Raw genomic sequence first — 25683 nt, forward strand, 5'->3', positions numbered from 1 at the left:
GGCTTGTAGTATTTGATTTTAAATAATATTTTTCCTGGGGCTTCCCTGGTAGCTCAGCTGGTAAAGAATCCACCTGCAGTGTTGGAGACCCCAGTTTCATTTCTGGGTTGGTAAGTTCCCCTGGAGAAGAGATAGGCTACCTACTCCAATATTCTTGGGCTTCCCTGGTGGCTCAGCTGGTAAAGAATCTGCCTGCAATGCCAGAGACCTGGGTTCGATCCCTGGGTTGGGAAGATCTCCTGGAGGAGGTCATGGCAACCTGCTCCAGTATTCTTACCTGGAGAATCCCCATGGACAGAGGAGCCTGGTGGGCTACAGTCTCAAAGAGTTGGATACTGCTGAGCTACTAAGCACAGCACAGCATAATATCTTTCCTCTATTTAAAAATGCTTTATTTATTATAGTAATTTAACTTTTTTTTTAAAGGACTCTTTTAGAGCAGTTTTAAATTTATAACAAAATTGAGGAGGTACAGAGATCTTGGTTATACCCCATCCCCCCACATGCACGGCCTCCCCCACTGTCTATATTACTCATCAAAATAGTACATTTTTTACCAAAGCATGTCATAGTCACCCACAGTCCATATTTATCTTAGGATTTACATTTGGTGGTGTACATTCTATGGATTTGGACAAGTGTATATCATTATATCATATAGAGTATTTTCACTACTCTAAAAATCCCCTGTGCTCTGCCTGTTCATTCCCCTATCCCAGCCTTACAGCTATTCTTCTTTTTATTTTCTTCATTATTTCCCTTTTCTAGAATTGTCACAAAATTGGAACCATATAATAGGTAGCCTTTTCAGATGGACTTCTTTCACTTAGTAATGTACATTTAAATTTCCCCCATGTGTTTTTAAATAAGTTTTTTTTGAGGTATAGTTGAGGTACTGTATTATAAATTTCAGGTATACGTTTCCTTCATGTTTTTCTGGATTGATAGTTCATTTCTTTTTAGCACTGAATAATATTCTGTTGGTTGGCTATGCCACAGATTTTAATCATTCACCTACTGAACAACTGAATCGACTTAGCTTGCAGTTCAGGTTTTTGTGTGGATGTAAGTTTTCAACCCCATTGGGTGATTGTGAAGGAGTATGATGGCTGGATCATATGATAAGAATATTGTATTTCTTAGTTTTTTAAGAAATCATTAAGCTCTTCCAGATTGGCTATACCATATTGCATTCCCACACAAGCCCTAAATGAGAGTCCCTGTGGCTCCACATACTTAAGAGCATTTGCTGGTGTTATTATTCTGATTTTGGCCATTCTAATAGGAGTAGTATTACTTCACTGTTATTTTAACTTTTCTTTTTAAAATTTTCAAGTTCTGAAGTCTGTTGAATCTTTAGTTGTATATAGCAGGCTATTTGTCTCTTGATACTTGACATTTGATATGTCCCTGATTTTATGTTTATGTCCTAGGTGGTCCAGGAATTGCAGTAGCTGATCACTCTAAAACCCAAGAGATGCAAAAAACTGTTCAAGTTCTACAGGCTGAAAAAGTAGAGTCTACAAAAAAAATTGAAGAACTTGAGAATAAAATAAAAGACATAAGTAAAAAACTATCTTCTGCAGAAGATGACAGAGATGTTTTGAGGAGGGAACAAGAAAGACTAAATGTGGAAAACAGACAAATACTTGAAGAATGTGAAAGTTTGAAACTGGAATGTAGTAAATTACAGCCTTATTCTGAGAAGCAGAGTGACTCGATGACAGAAAAGGAAAGAATTGCACAGAGTTTATCAGTAGAAGAAGTGTTCAGACTGCAACAAGCACTGTCTGGTATAAAATGTTTGGAACTTATTTCTCATTGGCGTTTCATTTCATATTAGTTGTTTTTAGAGGCAAACACTTGAATGATTAAAACACTTTATGGAAATTAAGTATTAATGGAAATAACTGTGGAATTTGAATAGAGTTGTTTGCTTTGGATTCAGTACTGTAATTAATAGATCACAAATAGGATATGTCTACTTAAAAGGGTTAAGAATTGGGTAGGTTTCTTGCCTTCCTCATCTTTTAAGTGTTTGCGTGGAATTCGTTGACTTAGGGGGCTTCCTAGGTGGTACAGTGATAAAGAATCTGCCTGCCACTGCAGGAAATGCTAGAAATGCAGATTTGATCCCTGGGTTGGGATGTTTCCCTGGAGTAGTAAATGGCAACCCACTCCAGTATTCTTTTCTGGAAAATTCCATGCAGAGGAGCCTGGTGGGCTACAGTCCTTGGGATCGCAAAGAGTTGGACAGGACTGAGCACGCATACACCATTGACGTTGGAGCCCATGTAGATTTCTGAGAAATGTTTATATAGACATTTGTTGGGAGGAGGTTACTAAACACTTCCTATAACTCATCAGGGTCCAGACCCTCCAGTTAGAGAATGCAGCCTACCTTCTTCAAAAGTCTGTATTACCTTTCAAAAAGATCTGTGTTTAAGCTGACCTTAGAATGCTGAGAGCCATAGGTCTTCCACCACTTAGCATGCTCATGATTATATTTAGTTACATACCATTATTCTGGATTTCCCTGGTCCTCAGGTGGTAAAGAATCTGCCTGGAATGCAGGAGACTCAGGTTCGATTCCTGGATCAGGAAAACTGCCCGGAGAAAGGAATGGCAACCCACTCCGGTATTCTTGCCTGGAGAATTCCATGGACAGAGGAACCTGGCAGGCTACAGTCCATGGGGTTTCAAAGAGTCGGACGTGACTGAGTGACTAACACACACACACCCCCCCCTCCCACAGTGTTCTAGGTTACAAAAAGTAGACATGAATGAAATAGGCTAAACACTTGTATTTGTTTATGCCAGAAAACATAATGGGAGGTCTTCCACTGAAAAGATGCGTTTTGGTTTTCACTCTCCTCACAACATGAGCTGTCAGTTTATAAACTCATTTGTTCCTGTTCTGGTGGTTTCTAGCTCTTGTTTGCTTGCAACCCTCCCTCCCACCCCCCCACCCGCTGTGCCCCTTCTGTATTCCTTGTTTAGTTGTTTATCATGAGCTCCTGACCTGGAGTAAATTCAGGGTTACGCTTAAGGTAGAGTGACTTTCCTGCCTTCTTCCTTTCCCTACTTTGATAGGTAGCAGTTACCATTCTCCCAAAAGAGAAAACTTGAAGTCATCATCATGCAAGCCCTGAAGGTTCCATTTACTTGGCTTCTCTCTGCTCAGTGCTCTTTCAGGATTGTGTCCCAGAGGAGCTCTAGGGTTTCTCATAGGTGCCTGTCTTGGGAAGCCATAAAGGCAAAGGGAAGGCTGTGTGGTGGGATTCTGGACTTCTTTTGCCTTTGACTTCAAAGTAGCTCTGTTCTTCTCAAAATAAATTTATTTTTGTATATATTGGGTGATGTATATGAGTTTTTTTGCTTTAAAAACTTACTACTCTAGTCTTTCCCCTTTTCTCCATTTCCACTGCCAGTGAATAACTTCAGCGAATCACAGTTTCTTTTTGCCTTTTTAACTATAGCAGTCTCTCATGCTCAGTTGCTTAGTCACGTCCAACTCTTTGCGACCCCATGACTGTAGCCCGCCAGATTCCTCTGTCCATGGAATTTTTCAGGCAAGAATAATGGAGCAGCTTGCTATTTCCTACTCCAGGGGCTCTTCCCCATCCAGGGATTGAGCCCGCATCTCCTGTGTCTCCTGCATTGGCAGGCGGGTTCTTTATGACTGCACCACCTGGGAAGCAGTCTCAGTAGAGCAGAATAGCATAGTGGTTAAGAACATAACTAGGTTGGAATCCAGCTCCATCACTAACTAACTGACCTTGGGCACGTTAATTTACATTCCTATACTTTGTTTTTTTTAATCTATATGGTTGGGATAATCCTATTGTATTCATGGTGGTGGTAGGATTTTATGACTTACTAAGTGTAAAGTTCTCTCTAGAACGGTGTCTAGCCCATAATAAGCATTATAAAAGTGTTATCTGTTATTCCATGGTCTCCATGATCCTTCTTCAATCAATATATTTTCTTTCTGCTCCCAGAATGATTTTTCAGAAATGTAAAGTAGGCCACTTCCCTGATTTGGGTATTTTGTGGCTCCCTATGGACTTCAGTGTACAGTCTAGGCATCTTAGTTGAACATACAATGTCTTTCATGATCTTGTCTCTCTAAGCCTCTGCAGTTTCAACTGTTTCCATTCTAACATTCTAAATTTTAGCCGTGTTGAACTTTGTGTATTGCTCCGTAAGCCAGCAATGTTATGTTTGAACTCCGTTGCCTTTGCCTCTGTTGCTTTTTCTGTGTGGAGTGTCTTCGTTTCTTTTCAATAACTCTTTGTTGTTGTTCAGCCCCTCAGTCATGTCCACCTCTTTGTGACACCCAGTACTGTAGCACGCCAGGCTTCCCTGTCTTTCACTGTCTCCCAGCGTTTGCACAAATTCATGTCCGTTGAGTCAGTGATGCCATCCAACCATCTCATCTTCTGTCGCCCCCTTCTGCCTTCAGTCTTTCCCAGCATCAGGGTCTTAGCCAGTGAGACAGTTCTTTGCATCAAGTGGCCAAAGTATTGGAGCTTCAGCCTCAGCGTCAGTCCTTCCAATGAATAATCAGGACTGATTTCCTTTAGGACTGACTGGTTGGATCTCCTTGCTTTCCAAGGAACTCTCAAGAGTCTTCTCCAGCACCACATTTCAAATCATCAATTTTTCGGTGCTCAACCTTCCTTGTGGTCCAACTCTCACATCCATATATGACTTAGAAAAACCATGCTGCTGCTGCTGCTAAGTCCCTTCAGTCGTGTCTGACTCTGTGCCACCCTATAGACAGCAGCCCACCAGGCTCCCCCGCCTCTGGGATTCTCCAGGCAAGAACACTGGAGTGGGTTGCCATTTCCTTCTCCAATGCATGAAAGTGAAAAGTGAAAGTGAAGTCGCTCAGTCGTGTCCGACTCTGCGACCCCATGGACTGCAGCCTACCAGGCTCCTCCATCCATGGGATTTTCCAGGCAAGAGTACTGGAGTGGGATGCCATTGCCTTCTCCAGCAATGAAAAACCATAGCTTTTACTATACAGACCTTTGTCAGCAAAGTGATGTCTCTGCTTTTTAGTATGCTGTCTAGGTTTGTCACAACTTTTCTTCCAAAAAGCAAGGGTCTTTTAATATTCTGCCTGCAGTTACTGTCCACAGTGGTTTTGGAGCCCAGGAAAATTCTAATCTTAGTTCTTATATTCCTGCTACACAGGCTAATCAATTCATTGTGAAATGTGGTTGTTAATGTTTTTAATCAAGGCAGTAACTTATGACTCATCCAGAATACAATTATAATTCTTTCTTATACTATTCCGTAGAATTGTCTTTTAACATAATTTCTGACTGGCATTTATTTTATTACTTCTTTGGTACAGTCAAAACAAAAATACAAAATAACAAAACTACATTTCACTGTTTGGCTTGCTCATTATGCTTATAAATAACATTTTAATTGGATTTCATTCTGAGTTTAATATAGGATATAATTATTAAGTTATTTCCAAGAATTTTAATGTCAGATCTGTTATTTTTTACAGACGCTGAAAATGAAATAAAGAGACTGAGTAATTTAAACCAGGTAAACTGATTTTTAAGAGGGAAAGCTTTGGTCTCCGGTTTACCAAGAAAAAGTATTTTGATCATAATTACTTATTTTGTATTTTTTACAAATTCATGTGAACTTATCCTTGGAACTTTCATGTTGTAATTTTATGTTTGCTGATTAGTAATAGAAACTTTTTACATCATAAATTGACGTAACTTTAAAAGTTACATAATTGAAAAATGCAAGTATATCTCTAGAAGATTAATTTGACAGATGTTATATATGTATAGACAGTGGTAGTAGATTTTGATTTCCCCTAAAGAATTCAAGGAGAATTCAAGAATTTTTTTTTAATGATTACAAGTTATTTTGTAAATGTATTGACATATTTTTTCAAATGTAGTAAAAGAAATCCTCTTTAAAAACATCTATAAAATGATTGGATTTAGATCGACCCATGTATGCTTATAATTTTCATATATTGCCAAAGAATGGAAATGCACAGTTGTATCACTTGCCTGCTTTTTTGTAAACTTGAAACTTGTAAACTTGCCTGCTTTTTTGTAAACTATTTTAACGTTTTTCTAGGATAATAATCTTGCTGAAGACAATCTGAAACTTAAAATGCATGTCCAGGCTTTAGAAAAAGAGAATTCATTATTAAACCAAGAAAAGGTAAGTACAATAAAAATGGGGCCAGAATTAAAATTGTAGATCATAACCAAGGGTCAGTTTTTAATCAGAATGGCATATTCAGTTCTCAGGAGTCCTGAGGATAAAGCTGATCTTATTGATGCTTGTCAAACCAGGATGAAGTTCTTGGGCAAGGTTCAGAATATGAGAGGCTTTTCAGAGTTTATGTTAGAGATAAGCCAGTAGGCACATAGATGCAGTAGGCAGAAAAGATAGGTAAAGGCTCTGTATTGGTTTTACATGAGTCTTGACAGCAGCAGTATACACAGGTGGGTTTAGAGTCTAGAGTGGCATACTGTATTGGCTGTATGCTACTTGTATGTCCCAGAATGTGTCTGGTGTGGTAGATAGGAGTTTCTTTGTGGTGAGGGGCGAAGGGAATAGAAATAAGTATACTGGTGGCAAGGATGGGTTCAGTTCAGTTCAGTTCAGTTCAGTCGCTCAGTCGTGTCCGACTCTCCGTGACCCCATGAATCACAGCACGCCAGGCCTCCCTGTCCATCACCAACTCCCGGAGTTCACTCAAACTCATGTCCACAGAGTCGGTGATGCCATCCAGCCATCTCATTCTCGGTCGTCCCCTTCTCCTCCCGCCCCCAACCTTTCCCAGCATCAGAGTCTTTTCCAGTGAGTCAACTCGTCGCATGAGGTGGCCAAAGTATTGCAGTTTCAGCTTTAGCATCAGTCCTTCCAATGAACACTCAGGACTGATCTCCTTTAGAATGGACTGGTTGGATCTCCTTGCGGTACAAGGGACTCTCAAGAGTCTTCTCCAACACCACAGTTCAAAAGCATCAATTCTTCGGCGATCAGCTTTCTTCACAGTCCAACTCTCACATCCATACATGACCATTGGAAAAACCATAGCCTTGACTAGACGGACCTTGGTTGGCAAAGTAATGTCTCTGCTTTTTAAGATTCTGTAATTCAATGTTGGGAATGGGGAAAGGTAACATTTTAATGCTTGTACCACTTGGGTGGTAAGTCTTTGGTTAAGGTAGCTTCTGAAATACAGAACAGTTGTAGGCTGGTATTATTTATTATTCTTACAGGCCGGTGTCTCAACTCGATTTAAAATGTTAATTTTTAAAATAGTAGCACTTATTTTCTGATATGTATTCAGCATAATATATCCTAAAAACTGCAGACAGTAAAACTTGAGTATCCTTCATACTTCTATTGACTGGCCTCTTCCTCTGAGCCGTTCTTTTTCTATCAGTTCCTTGTATCTCCTTCCAGAGTGTGTCTTTGCATATATGGTTTTTATATATAAACATGGATGGGCCTCCCAAGTGGCACTGGTGGTAAAGAATCCACCTGCCAGTGCAGGAGATTCAAGAGATGTGAATTTGATCCCTGAGTCAGGAAGATCCCCTGGAGAAATGGCACCACACTCCAGTATTCTTGCTTGGAAAATTTCATGGACAGTGGAGCTTGGTGAACTACAGTCTATGCGGTTGCAGTCAGTCAGACACAGCTGAACACACACATCTTTTTTTTTAAAGCCCAAAGATTGGCATATTATATACTGTTCATACCCACCTTAATACTATGTTTTCAGTGTCCTTGCACATTTAGTATAATGTGCAGATAGTGTCTCTCATGGGGACACTGTCACCATCCAGGTGGGAGAGTTAGTTCTGTGCACTGTTTTCTGACTTGTAGCTTCCTTGCCCCCACTTTTCTGCCCACTGAATGCCAGTAGTGTCTTCCAGTCGTTTTTAATTATCGTAATGTTTCCTCTGTTCTCTTCTTTCACGGCATTCTGCTCATTCAGTTATTCCTTTCTGTAACTGGTGGCCTAGGTGTATTTTGTAGTTTTCAAATCTCTTAACATGTATTTGATAGGGCCTGTAACCTTCTCGTGATAATTTTGGATTCTGTGAGTATTCCTGAGAGCTGTTTCGCCTTTCTTTTAATGCTACATAATCCATTGCAAGTTTTGATTCAATTGTGTCTGCTATGGGTCAAGGCTGTATATTGTCACCCTGCTTATTTAACCTATATGCAGAGTACATGATGCCAAATGCCGGGCTGGATGAAGCACAAGCTGGAATCAAGGTTGCCAGGAGAAATATCAATAACCTCAGATACACAGATGACACCACACTTAGGACAGAAGGTAAAGAGGAAATAAAGAGCCTCTTCCTGCAGGTGAAAGAGAAGAGTGAAAAAGCTGCCTTAAAACTCAACATTCAAAAACTAAGGTCGTGACATCCGGTCACTTCGTGGCAAATAGATGGGGAAACAATGGAAACAATGACAGACTTTCTTTCCTTGGACTCCAAAATCACTGCAGATGGTGACTGCAGTCATGAAATGAAAAAGACGCTTGTTCCTTTGAAGAAAAGCTGTGACAAACCTAGACAGCGTATGAAAAAGCAGAGATTATTACTTTGCCAACAGAAGTCCATCTAGTCAAAGCTATGGGTTTTCCAGTAGTCATGTATGGATGTGAGAGTTGGACCATAAAGAAGGCTGAGCACCAAAGAATTGATGTTTTTGAACTGTGGTGTTGGAGAAGACTGTTGAGAGTCCCTTGGACTTCAAGGAGATCAAACCAGTCCATCTTAAAGGAAATCAACCCTGAATGTTCACTGGAAGGACTGAAGCTCTAACTCAGTGCTTTTGCCACCTCATACGAAGAGCTGACTCATTGGAAGAGACCCAGATGCTGTGAAAGATTGAAAGCAGGAGGAGAAGGGGACGACAGGACAAGATGGATGGCATCACCTACTCAGTGGCCATGAGTTGGAGCAAACTCTGGTAGATGATGAAAGACAGAGAAGCCTGGAGTGCTGCAGTCCATGGAGTGGCAAAGAGAGACGTCTGAGCGACTGAGCAACAACAGCAGTTGGTCTGCTCACTGGTTAAGAATGCCAAAAATACCTTCAAAGTCATGTACACTTTTAAGATGCACATGACAAAAAATGTTATGGTTCTCGTCTCAGAATTTTTTTTTTTCTTGGCCGCACCATGTGGCCTATATGATCTTAGTTCCCTGACCAGGGGTCAAACCCATGCCCTCTTCAATGGGTGTGCTGAGTCTTAACCACTGGACTGCCAGGGAAGTTCTTTTTGTGGTTCTTCTAATTGAACAGATAACTTTAGAAAGGCATAAGAGAATGCTGTTTCCATCTTTCATTTGTAGTTCAGGAGAAACTTTTGAATTGGAGGAGAATGAAATTGTAAGCAAATGTTCTAATATAGTTTTCATCAGTCTCTTTTGTAAGATATATATTAGACTATAGGAATTTGAGATTCTTACTTACTTTAAAAAGGATTCCATAGAAGTTTGCTTTTAGAAATCTCTGTCAGGGCTTCTCTACTGGCTTAGTGGTAAAGAATCTGCCTGCCAATGCAAGAGACATGGGTTCGATCCCTGATAAAGGAATATCCTACATGCCTCAGAGCAGCTGAACCCATGCACCACTATTAAGCTTGTGTTCTAGAGCCTGGGAGCTGCGGCTACTGAGCCTACACACTGCAACTACTGAAGCCCCAGTGCCCAAGAACCCTTCCTGCCCAACAAGAGAAGCCACCACAATGAGAATTCTACACCCTGCAATGAAGAGTTGCCCCCACTTGGCATAACTAAAGAAGAGCCCGTGCAGCAATGAATACCCACTATAGCCAAAAAGAAACAAAATTATGGAAAAAAAATTTCTGTCAGTGAAAGACGTCTTTACAATGATAGAGAGTTTGTCACAAACATCATATTCAATGATTGAAATAATGTTGAAGCATAGGAAACTGTCCCACGTTGGGGAGTTTTGAGGAGACACATTAAATACAAATAGGACAGAACATAAAATATACTTTAAAAAATCATACACAAGTTTATCTTTAGGAGTGTTAGGCTTGAGAGAGGGGAACCTAGTCTGTGCTTAGGTGAGATGGTAAAGGAAGGAAAAGAGGGTTCTTTCTTGGGTCAAGAAAAGGTTTTATGTTCTGACAGAAACCAAGAATAAGGGAAACTACTTTTATGAGCAAAAGAAGCCTTTTATTTTCTAATTAGAGAGGACAAACTTTAGTGATTGAGTTTTGATATTTCCCGTTTGTCTGTGGCTGTTGGTGGTGATGTTAGGGAATGGAATTGAAGAAAGCGGGAAGGCTTGGGACATTTTGAAAAAAGTACGTGTGTTGTGGGAGGAAAGGAGGAAACAGAAGGCAAGTAGCCGTGGAGTGGGATTGGGAATCCTTCCAAAAAGGAAGATTTTTGTGTAAAGGAGTTGGAGCTGGAGGACAAACTTAAAGTTATTTTATCTTGTCTGGGATTATAGAAATGGTTTGGTTGAAGCTGCAAATAAAATGTAAATGAATGAAGGCTGTGGCTTGTTGAATTTCATGTATTACTACTGAGATACTATTCAGTAATGTTTCTAACAGAACATCTAAAAATAGATTCCCAAGCTTTGCTTGCTGCTGCTGCTGCTAAGTCGCTTCAGTCGTGTCCTATTCTGTGCGACCCCATAGATGGCAGCCCACCAGGCTCCCCCGTCCTTGGGATTGTCCAGGCAAGAACACTTGGGTTGCCATTTCCTTCTCCACAAGCTTTGCTTATATATGTATATTTTTAATCTTTTGGTGTCTCTTCTTCCAATTAACAGTATGTGGTGTTTTTTCTTCTTTTATCATTTAAGGAAGAACTTCACATGTCACTTTCAAAACTGAACAATGAGTATGAAGTAGTTAAAAGTACAGCTGCAAGGGACGTGGATTTGGATTCAGAATTATGTGATTTAAGACGAAATTTGGAGGCAAAGGAACAAGAACTCAATCAGAGCATTACTGAAAAGGAAATACTAATAGCTGAGTTAGAAGAATTGGATAAACAGAACCAAGAGGCTACAAAGGTAACTATATTAAATATATTTTATATTAAAGACAGTGAAGGAGTAAATTCTACTCAGTAGACTGAACACTGGGTTAATAAGCAATACTGATGTGATTTAATTTCTGTGATTTAATCAGTATTTTAGTGATGCTCTATTTATAAAGGTTGTCAGATTTTATTGTAAAGTTTAGGTAGTAAATATCTGACTTTGTATGCCATGTAGTCTCACTTGCAGCTACTCAGCTCTGCTGTTGTCATATGTAAATGAATGAGCCTGGCTTTGTTCCATTAAAGCTTTATTTACAAAAAGAGGCAGGTGTGATTTGGCCTGTGGACTATAGTTTGTTGTCTCCCTGCTTCCGTGTTTGAGTTGAAAATCACCAACGTATATCATCTATCTTCTTTGCTTTTAAGTTCTAACCTCTGCAAAAATAGACTTGCTGTAAAATAATTTGTAAATAACTTTATTAGGAATTTTTTAAAAGTCGCTTTAAGAAGGATTAGAAATGTCTAAGGATTTTTCTCCTATTATGTATGACATTTTTAAAAGTTTTCTTTAGGTATTAAAATGATAGAATATTTAAAGTTACTGTGCAAATTACTTTTTCTTTCAGCACATGATTTTGATCAAAGATCAGCTATCAAAACAACAAAACGAGGGAGATAATATCATCAGCAAACTGAAAAAAGATCTAAATGATGAAAAAACGAGAGTTCATCAGCTTGAAGATGATAAAATGAGTATTACTAGAGAGTTAGATGTGCAAAAAGAAAAGTTAATTCAAAGTGAACTGGTACTAAATGATTTACATTTAAGCAAGCAGAAGCTTGAGGATAAAGTAGATGATTTAGTAGACCAGCTAAATAAATCACACACACAAAATTTAAATATCCAGAAGGAGAACTTTGAACTTCAGGAACATATTAAACAAAAGGAGGAGGAGCTTTCTAAAGTCAGGGATGAGTTAACGCACTCTCTTAATCAAGACTCAGACAGTAATTTTAAGGATAACGTACTTAAAGAAAGGGAAGCTGAAGTCAGAAACTTAAAGCAAAATCTTTCAGAAATAGAATGCCTCAATGAAAATTTAAAGAAAGTTGCTTTTGATCTCAAAGTGGAAAACGAAAAGTTGAATTTAGCATGTGAAGATGTTAGACATCAGTTGGAAGAGTCTCTTGCAGGTAACAGTCTGATTGCTGTGGAAAAAAATGCCATTGTGGAGGCTCTAAAGCTGGAGAAAGAACAGTTAGAAGCAGAATTGTGTCAGGCTGAAAAGAGGTTGTTGGAAGAAGCAAGCAAGTATGAGCAAACCATTGAAGAACTGTCCCATGCACGTCATTCGAGCACCTCTGCATTACAGTTAGACCGTGAACGTTTAATTAAACTCAATCAAGAGAAGGACTTTGCAATAGCAGAACTCAAAAAGAATATTGAGCAGATGGCAGCTGATCATAAGGAAGCTAAGGAAATTTTGTCATCTAGTTTAGAAGAGCAGAAGCAGTTGACCCAACTTGTAAATGAGAAAGAAATTTTTATTGAAAAGCTTAAAGAAAGAAGTTCGGAGCTTCAGGAGGAATTAAATAAATATACTCAGGCCCTAAGAAAAAATGAAATTTTAAGGCAAAGCATAGAGGAAAAAGACAGAAGTCTTGGCTCCATGAAGGAAGAAAACAGTCATCTGAAAGAAGAGCTGGAACGACTGAGGGAACAGCAGAGCCGAGCTGCACCTGTGGCTGAACCTAAAACCCTTGATAGTATTACAGAGCTAGAATCCGAGGTAAATCAGCTGAATATAATAAAGGATAATCTTGAAGAGGAAATAAAGCATCATCAGAAGGTAATTGAAGATCAAAACCAGAGTAAAATACAACTGCTTCAGTCTTTACAGGAGCAGAAGAAAGAAATGGATGAGTTTAGATACCAGCATGAGCAAATGAACACCACACACACCCAGCTCTTTTTAGAGAAAGATGAGCAAATTAAGAATTTGCAAAAGACAATTGAACAAATCAAAACCCAGTTGCATGAAGAAAGACCTGACGTTCAAACAGAGAATTCTGATATTTTTCAAGAAACAAAAGTTCGAAGCCTTAATATAGAAAATGGAAGTGAGAAGCACGATTTATCTAAAGCTGAAACTGAAAGATTAGTGAAAGGAATAAAAGAACGAGAGTTGGAGATTAAACTTCTAAATGAAAAGAATATATCTCTAACTAAACAGATTGATCAGCTGTCCAAAGATGAGGTTGGTAAACTAACTCAGATTATCCAGCAGAAAGATTTGGAGATACAAGCTCTGCATGCTCGGATTTCTTCCACTTCCTACTCCCAGGATGTTGTTTACCTTCAACAGCAGCTGCAGGCCTATGCTATGGAGCGAGAACAGGTGCTGGCTGTTTTGAGTGAGAAGACTAGGGAGAATAGCCATCTCAAAACAGAATACCACAAGATGATGGACATAGTGGCTGCCAAGGAAGCAGCCCTCAATAAGCTGCAAGATGAAAATAAAAAACTGTTTACGAGATTTGAAAGTAGTGGCCAAGATATGTTTAGAGAAACCATTCAGAATTTGTCCCGTATCATTCGAGAAAAAGACATTGAAATCGATGCATTAAGTCAAAAATGTCAGACCTTATTGACAGTTTTACAAGCATCCAACAGTGGAAATGAGGTTGGAGGTGTTAATAGTAATCAGTTTGAGGAGCTCCTACAGGAACGAGATAAGCTAAAGCAACAGGTCAAGAAAATGGAAGAGTGGAAACAGCAGGTAATGACCACAGTACAGAATATGCAGCACGAGTCTGCCCAGCTCCAGGAGGAGCTCCATCAGCTTCAGGCACAAGTTTTGGTGGACAGCAATAACAGCTCTAAGTTACAAGTGGACTACACTGGTCTGATCCAAAGCTATGAGCAGAATGAAACCAAGCTCAAAAATTTTGGTCAGGAATTAGCACAAGTTCAGCACAGCATAGGGCAGCTTTGCAATACCAAAGATCTTCTTTTAGGAAAACTTGATATTATTTCACCACAGCTCTCCGCCGAATCATCGACTGCTTCTCAGGCAGCAGAGTCTCTTAGAACAGTTAAGTCTGATGTGTCGAGTGAGTCTTCTAAACAAGAAATAGAAGAGCTAAGAAGATCCCTGCAGGAAAAAGATGCAACAATTAGAACGCTCCAGGAAAATAATCACAGATTGTCTGATTCGATTGCTGCTTCCTCAGAGCTAGAAAGAAAAGAGCACGAACAGACTGATTCAGAAATTAAGCAGCTGAAGGAGAAACAGGAGAACTTACAAAAGTCACTGAAGGAAAAAGACCTCTTGATCAAAGCCAAAAGTGATCAGTTACTTTCTTTGAATGAAAATTTCACCAACAAAATGAATGAAAATGAACTTTTGAGGCAAGCAGTAACGAACCTGAAGGAGAGAACATTAATTTTAGAAATGGACATTTGTAAACTAAAGGGGGAAAATGAAAAAATAGTAGAAACATCCAGGGAAAAGGAAACAGAGTATCAAGCGTTACAGGAGACTAATATGAAGTTTTCTATGATGCTGAGAGAAAAAGAATTTGAGTGCCATTCATTGAAGGAGAAGGCTCTAGCTTTTGAGCAGCTACTGAAAGAAAAAGAGCAGGTATGTTCTGGATGGTGTGTTGTGGAAGGAAGTTTGGGGGTCGAGGAGAAATTTTAATGTGCTACTTTATTGATGTTATCTTTAAAGGGGAAGGTGAATTTGTTCATTTAGAAATATATACTTCAAAGCATTGTGCTTCATTCTAAATAAATTTTCCTCAGAGGCATCTGAGGCGAAGTTTTTCCCTAGATTACTAGATCGTTCCAATGATTTCTAGTGCTAGATTAATTTTTTTATGGTCTAAGTCGAAAAAAAAAGAGCTTAGAAGCAGTTTTTCATTAGAAAATAGAAATATGTTACGAGAGGGAACTTGGACGTTACTGCTGTTTAGTCACATTTTAGGCATATTTCGGTAACAGTTGCCTTTAGAGCTTCTTGTATATTAAAGGAAGTTCTGTGAAATACATGCTACATCTTTGACAGTGATCTGAAGTAAGAAATACATTTTACATTGTGACACAGTAAGCGTGTGTGTATGTGGAACGCTGAAGCAAAAGTTTCAGGAATCAGAAATTACCCTCGTTACATGTGATGCTCTGTTACAAACAAGTTCTGTATGACCCATTAAATTGACTTTTATGAATTATTCACAGCCTGGTATTTGAAAAGCATTAGCCATGAGTCAGAGAAGGCAATGGCAAGCCACTCCAGTACTGTTGCCTAGAAAATCCCATGGATGGAGGAGCCTGGTAGGCTGCAGTCCATGGGGTCGCTAAGGGTTGGACACGACTGAGCGACTTCACTTTCACTTTTCACTTTCACACATTGGAGAAGGAAATGGCAACCCACTCCAGTGTTCTTGCCTGGAGAATCCCAGGGACGGGAGAGCCTGGTGGGCTTCCGTCTATGGGGTCACACAGAGTCGGACACGACTGAAGTGACTTAGCAGCAGCAGCAGCAGCAGCAGCCATGAATAGTACTTTTCCCATAGTGAGCTCAGTAATTATTCTAATCCTAGCTGTGTCACTGATGTGACTCCGGTTGTATTTTGACTTTGTCAGTTTGTTTATTCAACCATAACGTGAAAGGTTGTATCTTGGTTAAGGTGTCAGTAGTTTTTGATACATTTAAATTTTTACATGGCAGTTGATGTTAGATTTTGATAAGAATGTGTTGAAGACCTAGTACATCTTACTATGATCAAAGCTATGGGCTCTTTTGGTGTAAGACCTTTTTACTGTGATTTCTATACTTAGTAGTAGAAATTTGGAAAAGAAATGAGGCAGAACAATGGAATATTCACAAAGTGCTTCTTGAGTGTTTACATGCTACCAGGCACAACAAAATGATTTAACATCTTTTGCCAGTTAAATTCTCTTTTAAGAATCTCAGATTAAAGCTTGGGAATGCTTGATGTAGTTTTCGCTTAATAAGAAAAGTCTTAACGTCATCTGCCCCTTCTTTGTCATCTTATTAAGGAAGTACACTGATGTGTTGAGGTGTGTTCCTCCTTTCAGGAGTAGCTTCTTAGATTTTATGGTACTGGCCTGTAATCCATATTAAAAAGACTGTCAGGGTAGAAGCTTTCTGTTGCTCACGAGCCAAATTTGTGTGTAACGATTAAGAACTTGTAAGAGTATAATAGAGGAATGGAGGACAATAGGGATTCATTTTTCATGTGTTCTTCCTCTTGTATGGTAGTTTTAGCATCTCATACAATCTGTCTCATTGACTTTGTAGATCCAAAGTATGCAGATTTAATTAAGGTTCACCTATCTTTCAGGAAGCTTTCTTAAGTCAGTTAAGTTGTACTTAAGTACATATTGTATTGAAGTTAATTAGCATAAACTAATTTCTTATAATACCCTGTATAGTTGAAGAGTACCTTTATTATATTTTTAATGTAATAAATAGTGTTTTTCTTTAGGGAGAAAGTTGTGTTCTCAACAGGAGATCTTCAGCTCTTTAATTTTCAAGCATTTTTACTTTCTCTAGTATGAAAAAAAATTTAACTGAAAAACTATTTGGAAAATACTGGCTCCCTTTTCCAGGAGGGGGTGTTGAGATAAATGGAACAACAGATGGTTTTATGTTTTGGTTTTGATGATTTGCCTTGAGGGACGTGTAATTTATTCTTAAAGAAATGGAAAGTTTACATGAAAATGTAAAAAATAATACCAATCTATTAATAGATTCAGACAATATGCATATTTCATACGGAGAAAAGAATTGGCTGTAAACAGGCTGACACTTTTTTGTGCTTTTTAGAATTCCAGCTATCATCTTAAATTCATGGCCCTGCTTTTGCAATGAAAATCTTTAATATATTGTGCTTGTAAGGAATGCATTCAGGAATAAATTTTCACAGCAGTCTAGCAAGATAGCATTCCTGAGTTGCTTTCATTAAACTGTTGCCAAAATGTTCTTTTAAAATAGACTGTGCATGTGAAATGACTTCCCTTTTTTCTCCTCTGCCAGCAACTTGGCACTGTTACTTCCCTAACAACAGTTGTGTATGCTTGATAAATGCTGGCACATGTGTGTGCGTTGCACATGTGCATACACACAGACACACACACACGCACACTCTTTTGGGCAATTTGGGGGTTTGTACACTTTGTTGTGTAGGATAAATTTGAGGAGATTGTGTCCTTTGAGTCCTTTTTTAAAGCATTTAAAATAAAACTTTTTCTTTAAGGATAGTTTTAGATTGTTAAAAAGTTGGGGAGATAGTAGAGCCTTCCCATATACCTCACACTCAGGTTCCCTTATTTTTAACATCTTACGTTACTGTGGTACCTTGCCTACAAATAACGAACCTATTTAGATACATTAATACTTTATTTGAAGTTTCTCAGTTTTTTAGCAGATATCCTTTTCTTATTCCAGGGTCCCATCCAGAATACGTTGTATTGAGTTATCATGTTTCCTTAGGCTTCTTTGGACTGTAATGTTTTCTCAGACTTTCCTTGTTTTTGATGACTTTGACGTAGTTAACTGAATTTTTAAATTATTTAATGAAGAAATGTCTTTTTTAAATGTATTTTTCTTTAAAGCTAAAATTATTTCTTTCCAAAAGGGCAAGACTGGGGAGTTAAATCAGCTTTTAAATGCAGTTAAGTCAATGCAGGAAAAGACAGTTATGTTTCAACAAGAGAGAGACCAAGTCATGTTGGCCCTGAAACAGAAACAAATGGAAAACACTGCTGTACAGAATGAGGTATACTTTCACTTTAAAGAAGCAAAATCTTAAAAACTGCTAAGTAAGAAAACTTTGAAGATTATCAAGTAAAATGAGTTTCTGTATTAGCTGATTTTTATCTTAGTCTTACTTTGATGTGCTTTAGTAGGATTTTGATCTCCCAAAGTGCATTGTTTCAGTTTTCAAGCAAAAACCATGATCTAATCATTATGTTGTATACCTAAAATTAAATTATACCTCAAGAAAAGAACAAGATGGCATATCTTGGATATAAAAAAAATTTCCTACCTGTAAAGTATTAAAAAAAAAGATTTAATGAAAAAAGTGGCCTGTCACAAAAAGCTTAGTACTTTGTAGTTTTGTTTTTTTAGTATAGCCAACATAGGGAATGAGATCTTACAAAGTAAACTTTCCATATTCAAGATGATTTCAGGAGAATTTTTTTCCTAGCATAAATGTATCTTGCAATATGAGAAATTAGTATACAATTAATACACTTCAGTAATGGAGAAAAGATTTGATAACAAAGTGGCTCGTAGGAGGGAAAGGGGAGAGATTTTAATGGAGAAAAAATAAATGAAATGTCCTCTACCCAGGTTCAACATTTACGAGACAAAGAATTACGCTTAAACCAGGAGCTAGAGAGATTGCGAAACCATCTTTTAGAATCAGAAGATTCTTATACCCGTGAAGCTTTGGCTGCAGAAGACAGAGAAGCGAAACTAAGAAAGAAAGTCACAATATTAGAGGAAAAGCTGGTCTCATCCTCCAGTGCAATGGAAAATGCAAGGTAACTTTTTCATTTTTTTTTTTTTTAGTGTTAGCATTAACTGAACATGTCCTGAGTGTCAGACTCAGTAAGAATTTTTCATATGTTACCTCATTTTATTCTCACAAAATTCATTAGCTCCATTTTACAGACTAAGAAAGTAAGGGTAAAGAGATTTAGTAACCTTCCCAATATCAGGGACACAAAGTACGTGTGTAGTTCTCACACTTGGGTTTGTAACCCTTATCCAGATTTGGCATTCAAACTAAAGCTTCTCTGAATCTCAACTGATATACTAGATAATTCCTTCTCATCATTTTAGGAGACTGGGTCTAAATTCTGACCAATTAATTAGCTTTCCCACATTTTCCAATAACTAATTTATGTGATTTAATACCACCCCCTGCCCCAGGACTGCAGCTTGCAGGATCTCAGTTCCCGGGATTGAACCTGACCCCGGAAGTGAAAGCCAGGACTCCTAACCACTAGGTCACCAGGGAATTCCGTGATTTAATTTTTAATCAAGTGATCTAAAGTTGGACAAAGTTTGGATGTTAGAATAAACGATGTAACCTGTGAAGGCCTAGGTCAGTGTGAATTAACTCTGGGCTTACTAGAACTTTTGAGTGACCAGGTCCCTGCTTACATATTTTTCAGTTTTATTTCTCTCAATAAAAGTGTTTTTTTTTCCTTTTTACAAAAAAACATATTTTCCACTTCAAGAAAATCAGATAACCCAAAAGGACTTACAGCCACAGTCTCACTTATCCAGAAACAGTATTTTTGTGCCTTTGAATGCTTCTGTATATGTGTATATATATTGCATATTATTTTCTTAAAGCAGAATGGTTGAGATCATACTGTTGATACTGTTTTGTAACCTGCTCAGTTAATAATATGACTACCAGTACACATTAAGCTATGTGTTTCTGCAGTATCATTTATGGCTACATAGTATACCATTATTGTATTTGCCATAATTTCTTTAAGGCACTCACTGATCATTTAGAATGTTCCAACTTTTCAGAATTACTAAGAGTACTGTTTTGATAACCCAAAATAGGCACTTTTGTGTTGATGATAGATTATTTCCTTAGTGTAAATTTTGAAAAATGGAAATTCTGATTTGAAGGATGTTTTTAAAACATTTGAAATATATTGCCAAATAATATTCCAGAAAAATCATATCTGTATTTCTGTTAGTTGTATGGGCATCTTTTAATCTTTTTACTGTATATGATGCTGAGGGAAATACAAGGATATAGTAGATCTCTGTCTGCAAAGACAATATAGGGTAATACTTCTGAGGGCAAACTCCTTACCCCTTTTGTTGGATGTATTATTGTACCTTCAGACTCAGAAGAACTTGTTTAAGATAAGAATTAAGACAGTGAGTGAACATTTGTGTATGTTTTTCACATTGGCAGAAAAAAAATCCTCAATCTGTAAAATTGATCATCTTTCAATTTCAGGCCATTATTTTCTCTAATTAAAAGTTGCTAGTTTCTGCCTGTTTTCGTTTACCATTCATAATAACTGTCAAAATAGTCTTCCTTAGGTAGGCCTGTGATCTTGCTGCTCCTTTTTCAAAACCACGGTAGTTTCTTCATGATTTGGGCCCAGGCTGTCTACCTCCTTATCCTTATTTCTCACTGTGATCTGCATCCAACTGAACTGTATTACTCGCTTCTTCATATAGAGCTATTTTCCTACTTTTTGTGTCTCACTCTTTCTTTATAAAAAGAGTGGGCCTGATCACTAACCGTTTTTTTGTTAATCTCACTTGTTCTTCAAATAGCACTTCCTTCATAAAGAATTCTTTGGTTAGGACCCCACTCCTCAAATCTAAAATTAAACCCTACTGTGATGTTTGAGTCTTTGATAGAGCACTTGTGTTTTACTTAGGAGTATGGGTAATTGTTGACCTGCTTTACACTTTCTCCCACCCAGTGAAGTGTAAAGTTACTGGGAGATGGAAATGATGCCATTTATGTTACACCCTTCCCACAGTGTACATTCTTAGACATAGTTTCATAGCTGTCCAGTAAATATTTGGTGTATAAGTAACTCAAATCTGTAAAATAAGGTTGTGGTGTTTTGAGCCTTTAACAATAGTAATATCTTGTATTTGTTAACGTTTTGAATGATATCACAGTTCATTTCATCCTTACAATTGAGTGATTTGCTAACAGGCAAAGTTGAATGAAGTCCAGGGACAGAAGAGGGGATTTAAGTAAGTCCTCTGGTTATCGGTTTACTGCTCTTTCCACAAGAGGGTGCTGTTGGGTAAAGTTTCTTCAAAGTGAGCTGCCCTTGCTGCTGCTAAGTCAATTCAGTTGTGTCCGACTCTGTGCGACCCCATACATGGCAGCCGACCAGGCTCCGCCATCCCTGGGATTCTCCAGGCAAGAACACTGGAGTGGGTTGCCATTTCCTTCTCCAATGTGTGAAAGTGAAAAGGGAAAGTGAAGTCGCTCAGTCGTGTCCGACTAATAGCGACCCCGTGGACTACAGCCCACCAGGCTCCTCTGTCCATGCGATTTTCTAGGCATGTGTACTGGAGTGGCTTGCCATTGCCCTCTTAATTGCCTTTATTGGGCTGCTCTGAATAAGAATTTAACTGGCTGGGTATTGAAAACCTAGGAAAGGCTATCACAGGATTTTGTATGTAATAATTATACATTAAAGAAGTATCTCCGTGACATAAGCCTATAGGTGTTCTGTAAATCTGTTAAGGATCTCTTAGTTTATTATTTGGAACAAGTATAGGGATTATTTGGAGAAGGCAATGGCACAAAAGTTAATTAACTCGTAATTAGGGCAGTTAATCAATGGGATAGCCTTTGGAAATTTGTTAGTTCACTAGGATTGCGAGTGCTAAAAACAAGGGGGTATCATAGAATCCATTGCTTGTTAGGTTAGGAGCTGGACATAATGACTTCCAAAATCCCTTATAACTTACAGGTATAAGTTTATGATAGATTACACCTTAAGGGTTTTAGCCTGGAAACAAAAGTTGCAGGCTATTTGTGAATTTTTCTTACCCTGACATTTCTTGATCAGCACAAATTCTGTTTAAAATGACTGCTGTTTGTTCAAAGTCACCTTCACAGGAAGGATGACTGATTTAACAAAAGCAGGGAGAACAAAGATTAGAGGAACTCTTCAAGTTTGTTTGAAATCTAACTTGAATTTAATGCAATGAAATGTAGGGAAGGTCAGATTCATAGAGACAAAGTAGGATGGTAGTGCGGCGGAGGGGAGGGGAAGTTATTGTTTACTGGGTGTGGGGTTTCTGCTTAGGAAGAGGGAAAGCATTCTGGAGATGGTTGGTCGTGACGTTACACAGCCATGTGAATGTACTTAGGACTACTGAACTGTACACTAATAAATGTTCAAAATGGTAAATGTTATGTATATTTTACCACACACAAAAAAACATAGGGAAGAGGTTTCATCTCATTAAAGTATCTGAATACTTTGAATATAACTTGAATTTAGTGCAATAATGTGTAGGGAGGATATTTCATCTTGTTAAAGTGTCCAAACAGATAGAAACAGTTTTACTTTTATTCTTTCTGTTCAAAGCCATCAAGCCAGTTTACAGGTAGAGTCACTGCAGGAACAGTTGAATGTGGTATCCAAGCAAAGGGATGAAACTGCACTGCAGCTTTCCATGTCTCAGGAACAAGTGAAGCAGTACGCACTGTCACTCTCCAACCTCCAGATGGTCCTGGAGCACTTCCAGCAAGGTCAGTTGTATGGCCAGTCTTTCAGTGAAGAAAAGTCATTGTATGGTTTTGACCCTTGAACAATGCATGGATGCTGACCCCCCCACGCAATTGAAATCCACGTGTAACTTAAGTCCCCCCAACTTAACTCCATTTTTTTTTTGGCTGCTGGGTGGCATTCAGGGATCTTAGTTCCCTGACTAGGGATTGAACCTGTGCTTCTTGCAATGGAAGAATGGAGTCCTAACACTGGACTGCCAGGGAATTCCCTAGACCCCACACTTAACTCCTAATAGTCTACTGTTGACCAAAAGCGTTACTGATATCGTAGTCAATTAACGCATTCTTATATGTTGTGTTGAGAGTCCCTTGGACTGCAAGGAGATCCAACCAGTCCATTCTAAAGGAGATCAATCCTGGGTGTTCACTGGAGGGACTGATGCTAAAGCTGAAACTTCAATACTTTGGCCACCTCATGCATCAAGTTGACTCACTGGAAAAGACTCTGATGCTGGGAGGGATTGGGGGCGGGAGGAGACGGGGATGACAGAGAATGAAATGGCTGGATGGCATCACCGACTCAATGGACATGAGTTTGAGTGAACTCCGGGAGTAGGTGATGGACAGGGAGGCCTGGCGTGCTGTGATTCATGGGGTCGCAAAGAGTCGGACACGACTGAGTGACTGAACTGAACTGATACTATATGCTGTATTCTTAAAGGAAGCTAGAGAAAAGAAAATGTTATCAAAAAAATAAGGAAGAGAGAATACATTTACTGTACTGTATTTATTGATACCATAACTTTATGTTACCTGTTTACAAGATGAATTGTTTGCCTGTTAGTGCCTACATCAGTACTCTCTTGTATGATAAGAAAAACACTGTAGATGGTATATATACTACTAACGCTAGACATCAAAAATGAAATGTGTGAAAAATAAATTCATATTTATAGGTATAATGATTCATGATTGATAATGAAGAAGCAGTGTTACTGCTTTGTGATAGGCTAGCCCCTTTATTCTTTCCTTTATTCTCTTCCAGATAAAAAAATAATTCCCAGTTCTTGTAATACTTTTCTTTGGTTTTTGTTTTCTCTGAAAGCTATAGGAAGGGAATTACAGGCAGTGGCACCCCACTCCAGTACTCTTGCCTGGAAAATCCCATGGACAGAGGAGCCTGGTAGGCTGCAGTCCATGGGGTCGCTAAGAATCGGACACGACTGAGCGACTTCACTTTCACTTTTCACTTTCATGCATTGGAGAAGGAAATGGCAACCCACTCCAGTGTTCTTGCCTGGAGAATCCCAGGGACGGGGGAGCCTGGTGGGCTGCCATCTATGGGGTCACACAGAGTCGGACACGACTGAAGCGACTTAGCAGCAGCAGCAGCCTTTACACTAATGAATGGTTATAAAGTTTTTATGGTATACAGTAATATGGTCATATTCATAAGATAGTTCTCAAAACAGTGTTACGTTTTAAAAAAAACACTTGTGATGATAGCCTGATATGCAGTTTTTCCAGTTACAAAAGAGAGGCATACCTTATGGTATTGAGATTCTTTGGAAGCAAAGTTATAGAACACTAAGAACACTAACACATTAAATTTATATTAATTATCACTCAGCTTCTGCCTATGTTATGATAGACTTGTTGTTCAGTTGCTAAGTCATGTCTGACTCTTTGTGACCCCATAGATTGCAGCACACGAGGCTTCCCTATCCTTTACTGTGTCCTGGAGTTGATTCAAACTCATGTCCATTGAGTCAGTGATCCCATCCAACCATCTCATCCTCTGTTGCCCCCTTCTCCAGCCTTCAGTCTTTCCCAGCATCAGGGTCTTTTCCAGTGAGTCAGCTGTTTGCATCAGTGGCCAAAATATTGGAGCTTCAGCATCAGCATCAATCCTTCCAATGAATATTCAGGGTTGATTTCCTTTAAGATTGACTGCTTTGATTTCCTTGGTGTCCAAGGGACTCTCAGGAGTCTTCTGCAGCACCACAGTTCTAAAGCATCAGTTCTTCGGTGTTCAATCTTCTTTACGGTCCTGCTCTCAGGTCCGTACGTGACTACTGGAAAAACCATAGCTTTGACTATACGGTCTTTTGTCAGTTGGAGGTTGAATCCACTTTGAAGAGTTAATCATCAATAATTACTGTCCTTTGAAATATTGGTTAATTTGTTCTTAGCTGTTCATCTGTACTTTAACTGCATTTTCTCATTTGGGTGGAAAGTACTTTTCTAGACACATAGTAATAGGACCTGGTACTGATAACCAAATAACACTTGTCAGATCTACTTCCCATCCTCAGATTTACCCCCTGTAGATCACTCACCCGTCCATTTGTTAGTTCATACATTCAGTAATTACTGAGAATGAATGAACTGCTACTAGGGAGGAGGTGGTTAGAGGACGTGATGCCACTGAAGTAACGAAAGTCACAGTTTTGTGGCTGAGCAAACCTTTACATTCGTACATGTGTACGTATCGGGGTTACTCCTGTGGTTGCCTCTAGGTCTGCTCTGTGTAGTACTAGAGTGGACATGTGTACAAGATAGTGTGATAGTGGCTGAGGCCATACAGAAAGCTTTGCTAAAGAGGAAATACTGATATTGAATAGAGTTCTGAAGGGAAGGAAAGTTTGCAAGATCTGGAGAAAGATTTAAACAGAGGAAACTGATCTCATTAATTTAATTCTGGTTAACATCACTACTAAGGCATATATAATTTTCTTGTTGAGACATTTGAGCTATTAGTGTTTTTGTTGTATTATTAAAGTTTCAAGTGGTTTAAAATTATAATTTCATCACACAATTATAAAATGCTAATGTAACTTTTTTTCTCCTCTTTAGAGGAAAAAGCTATGTATTCTGCTGAACTAGAAAAGCACAAACAGCTTGTTGCTGAATGGAAGAAAAAAGCAGAAAATCTGGAAGGAAAACTTGTGTCATTACAGGTTAGTTGAAATAATTTACTCTCGTGAATTTTATTATTCACAAAACAATTACTTGTACAATTTTTGTCTTGGAAATAATCTCCTGAACAATTGCTTTAGTAAATGTTGTTGCTGGGACATAGCACTGAACAGGATACTAAGAATATCCCTCATGTGACTTATAGTTTAGAATAGACATAGCAAATATGAGACTTCCATTTTTAGCACAGGTGGGCATCTTAGAGATCATTTTTTAAAAAATAGTGTATAATTTTGACTTTATAATTTTCTCTTTTCAACAAAATATATTGGGTACTTTATTTCACATGGATTAAAATAATGTATATTATCCCATTAGATTTTTTCTTTTGCAGACTAATTTAAAATATTTTTCTCTTTATT

The 25683-nt window shown here is 38.4% G+C and overlaps 1 protein-coding gene across 1 annotated transcript in view; it reads left to right on the plus strand.

The window, feature by feature from the left end:
* The window catches only part of TRIP11 (thyroid hormone receptor interactor 11), a 69998-nt gene that overhangs the window by 19840 nt on the left and 24475 nt on the right, over positions 1–25683 (plus strand). Inside the window, exons 7-15 of the mRNA XM_055418397.2 lie at positions 1434–1793; positions 5528–5568; positions 6124–6210; positions 10872–11084; positions 11680–14700; positions 17720–17860; positions 18439–18632; positions 22200–22363; positions 25199–25302. Coding sequence (XP_055274372.2) covers positions 1434–1793; positions 5528–5568; positions 6124–6210; positions 10872–11084; positions 11680–14700; positions 17720–17860; positions 18439–18632; positions 22200–22363; positions 25199–25302 — 4325 coding nt within the window. The remainder of the gene's footprint in view (positions 1–1433; positions 1794–5527; positions 5569–6123; positions 6211–10871; positions 11085–11679; positions 14701–17719; positions 17861–18438; positions 18633–22199; positions 22364–25198; positions 25303–25683) is intronic.

Source organism: Moschus berezovskii, chromosome 21 (genome assembly GCF_049115385.1).
Source record: "Moschus berezovskii isolate FMDL1 chromosome 21, NW_MosBer_1.0, whole genome shotgun sequence".
Lineage (NCBI taxonomy): Eukaryota > Metazoa > Chordata > Mammalia > Artiodactyla > Moschidae > Moschus > Moschus berezovskii.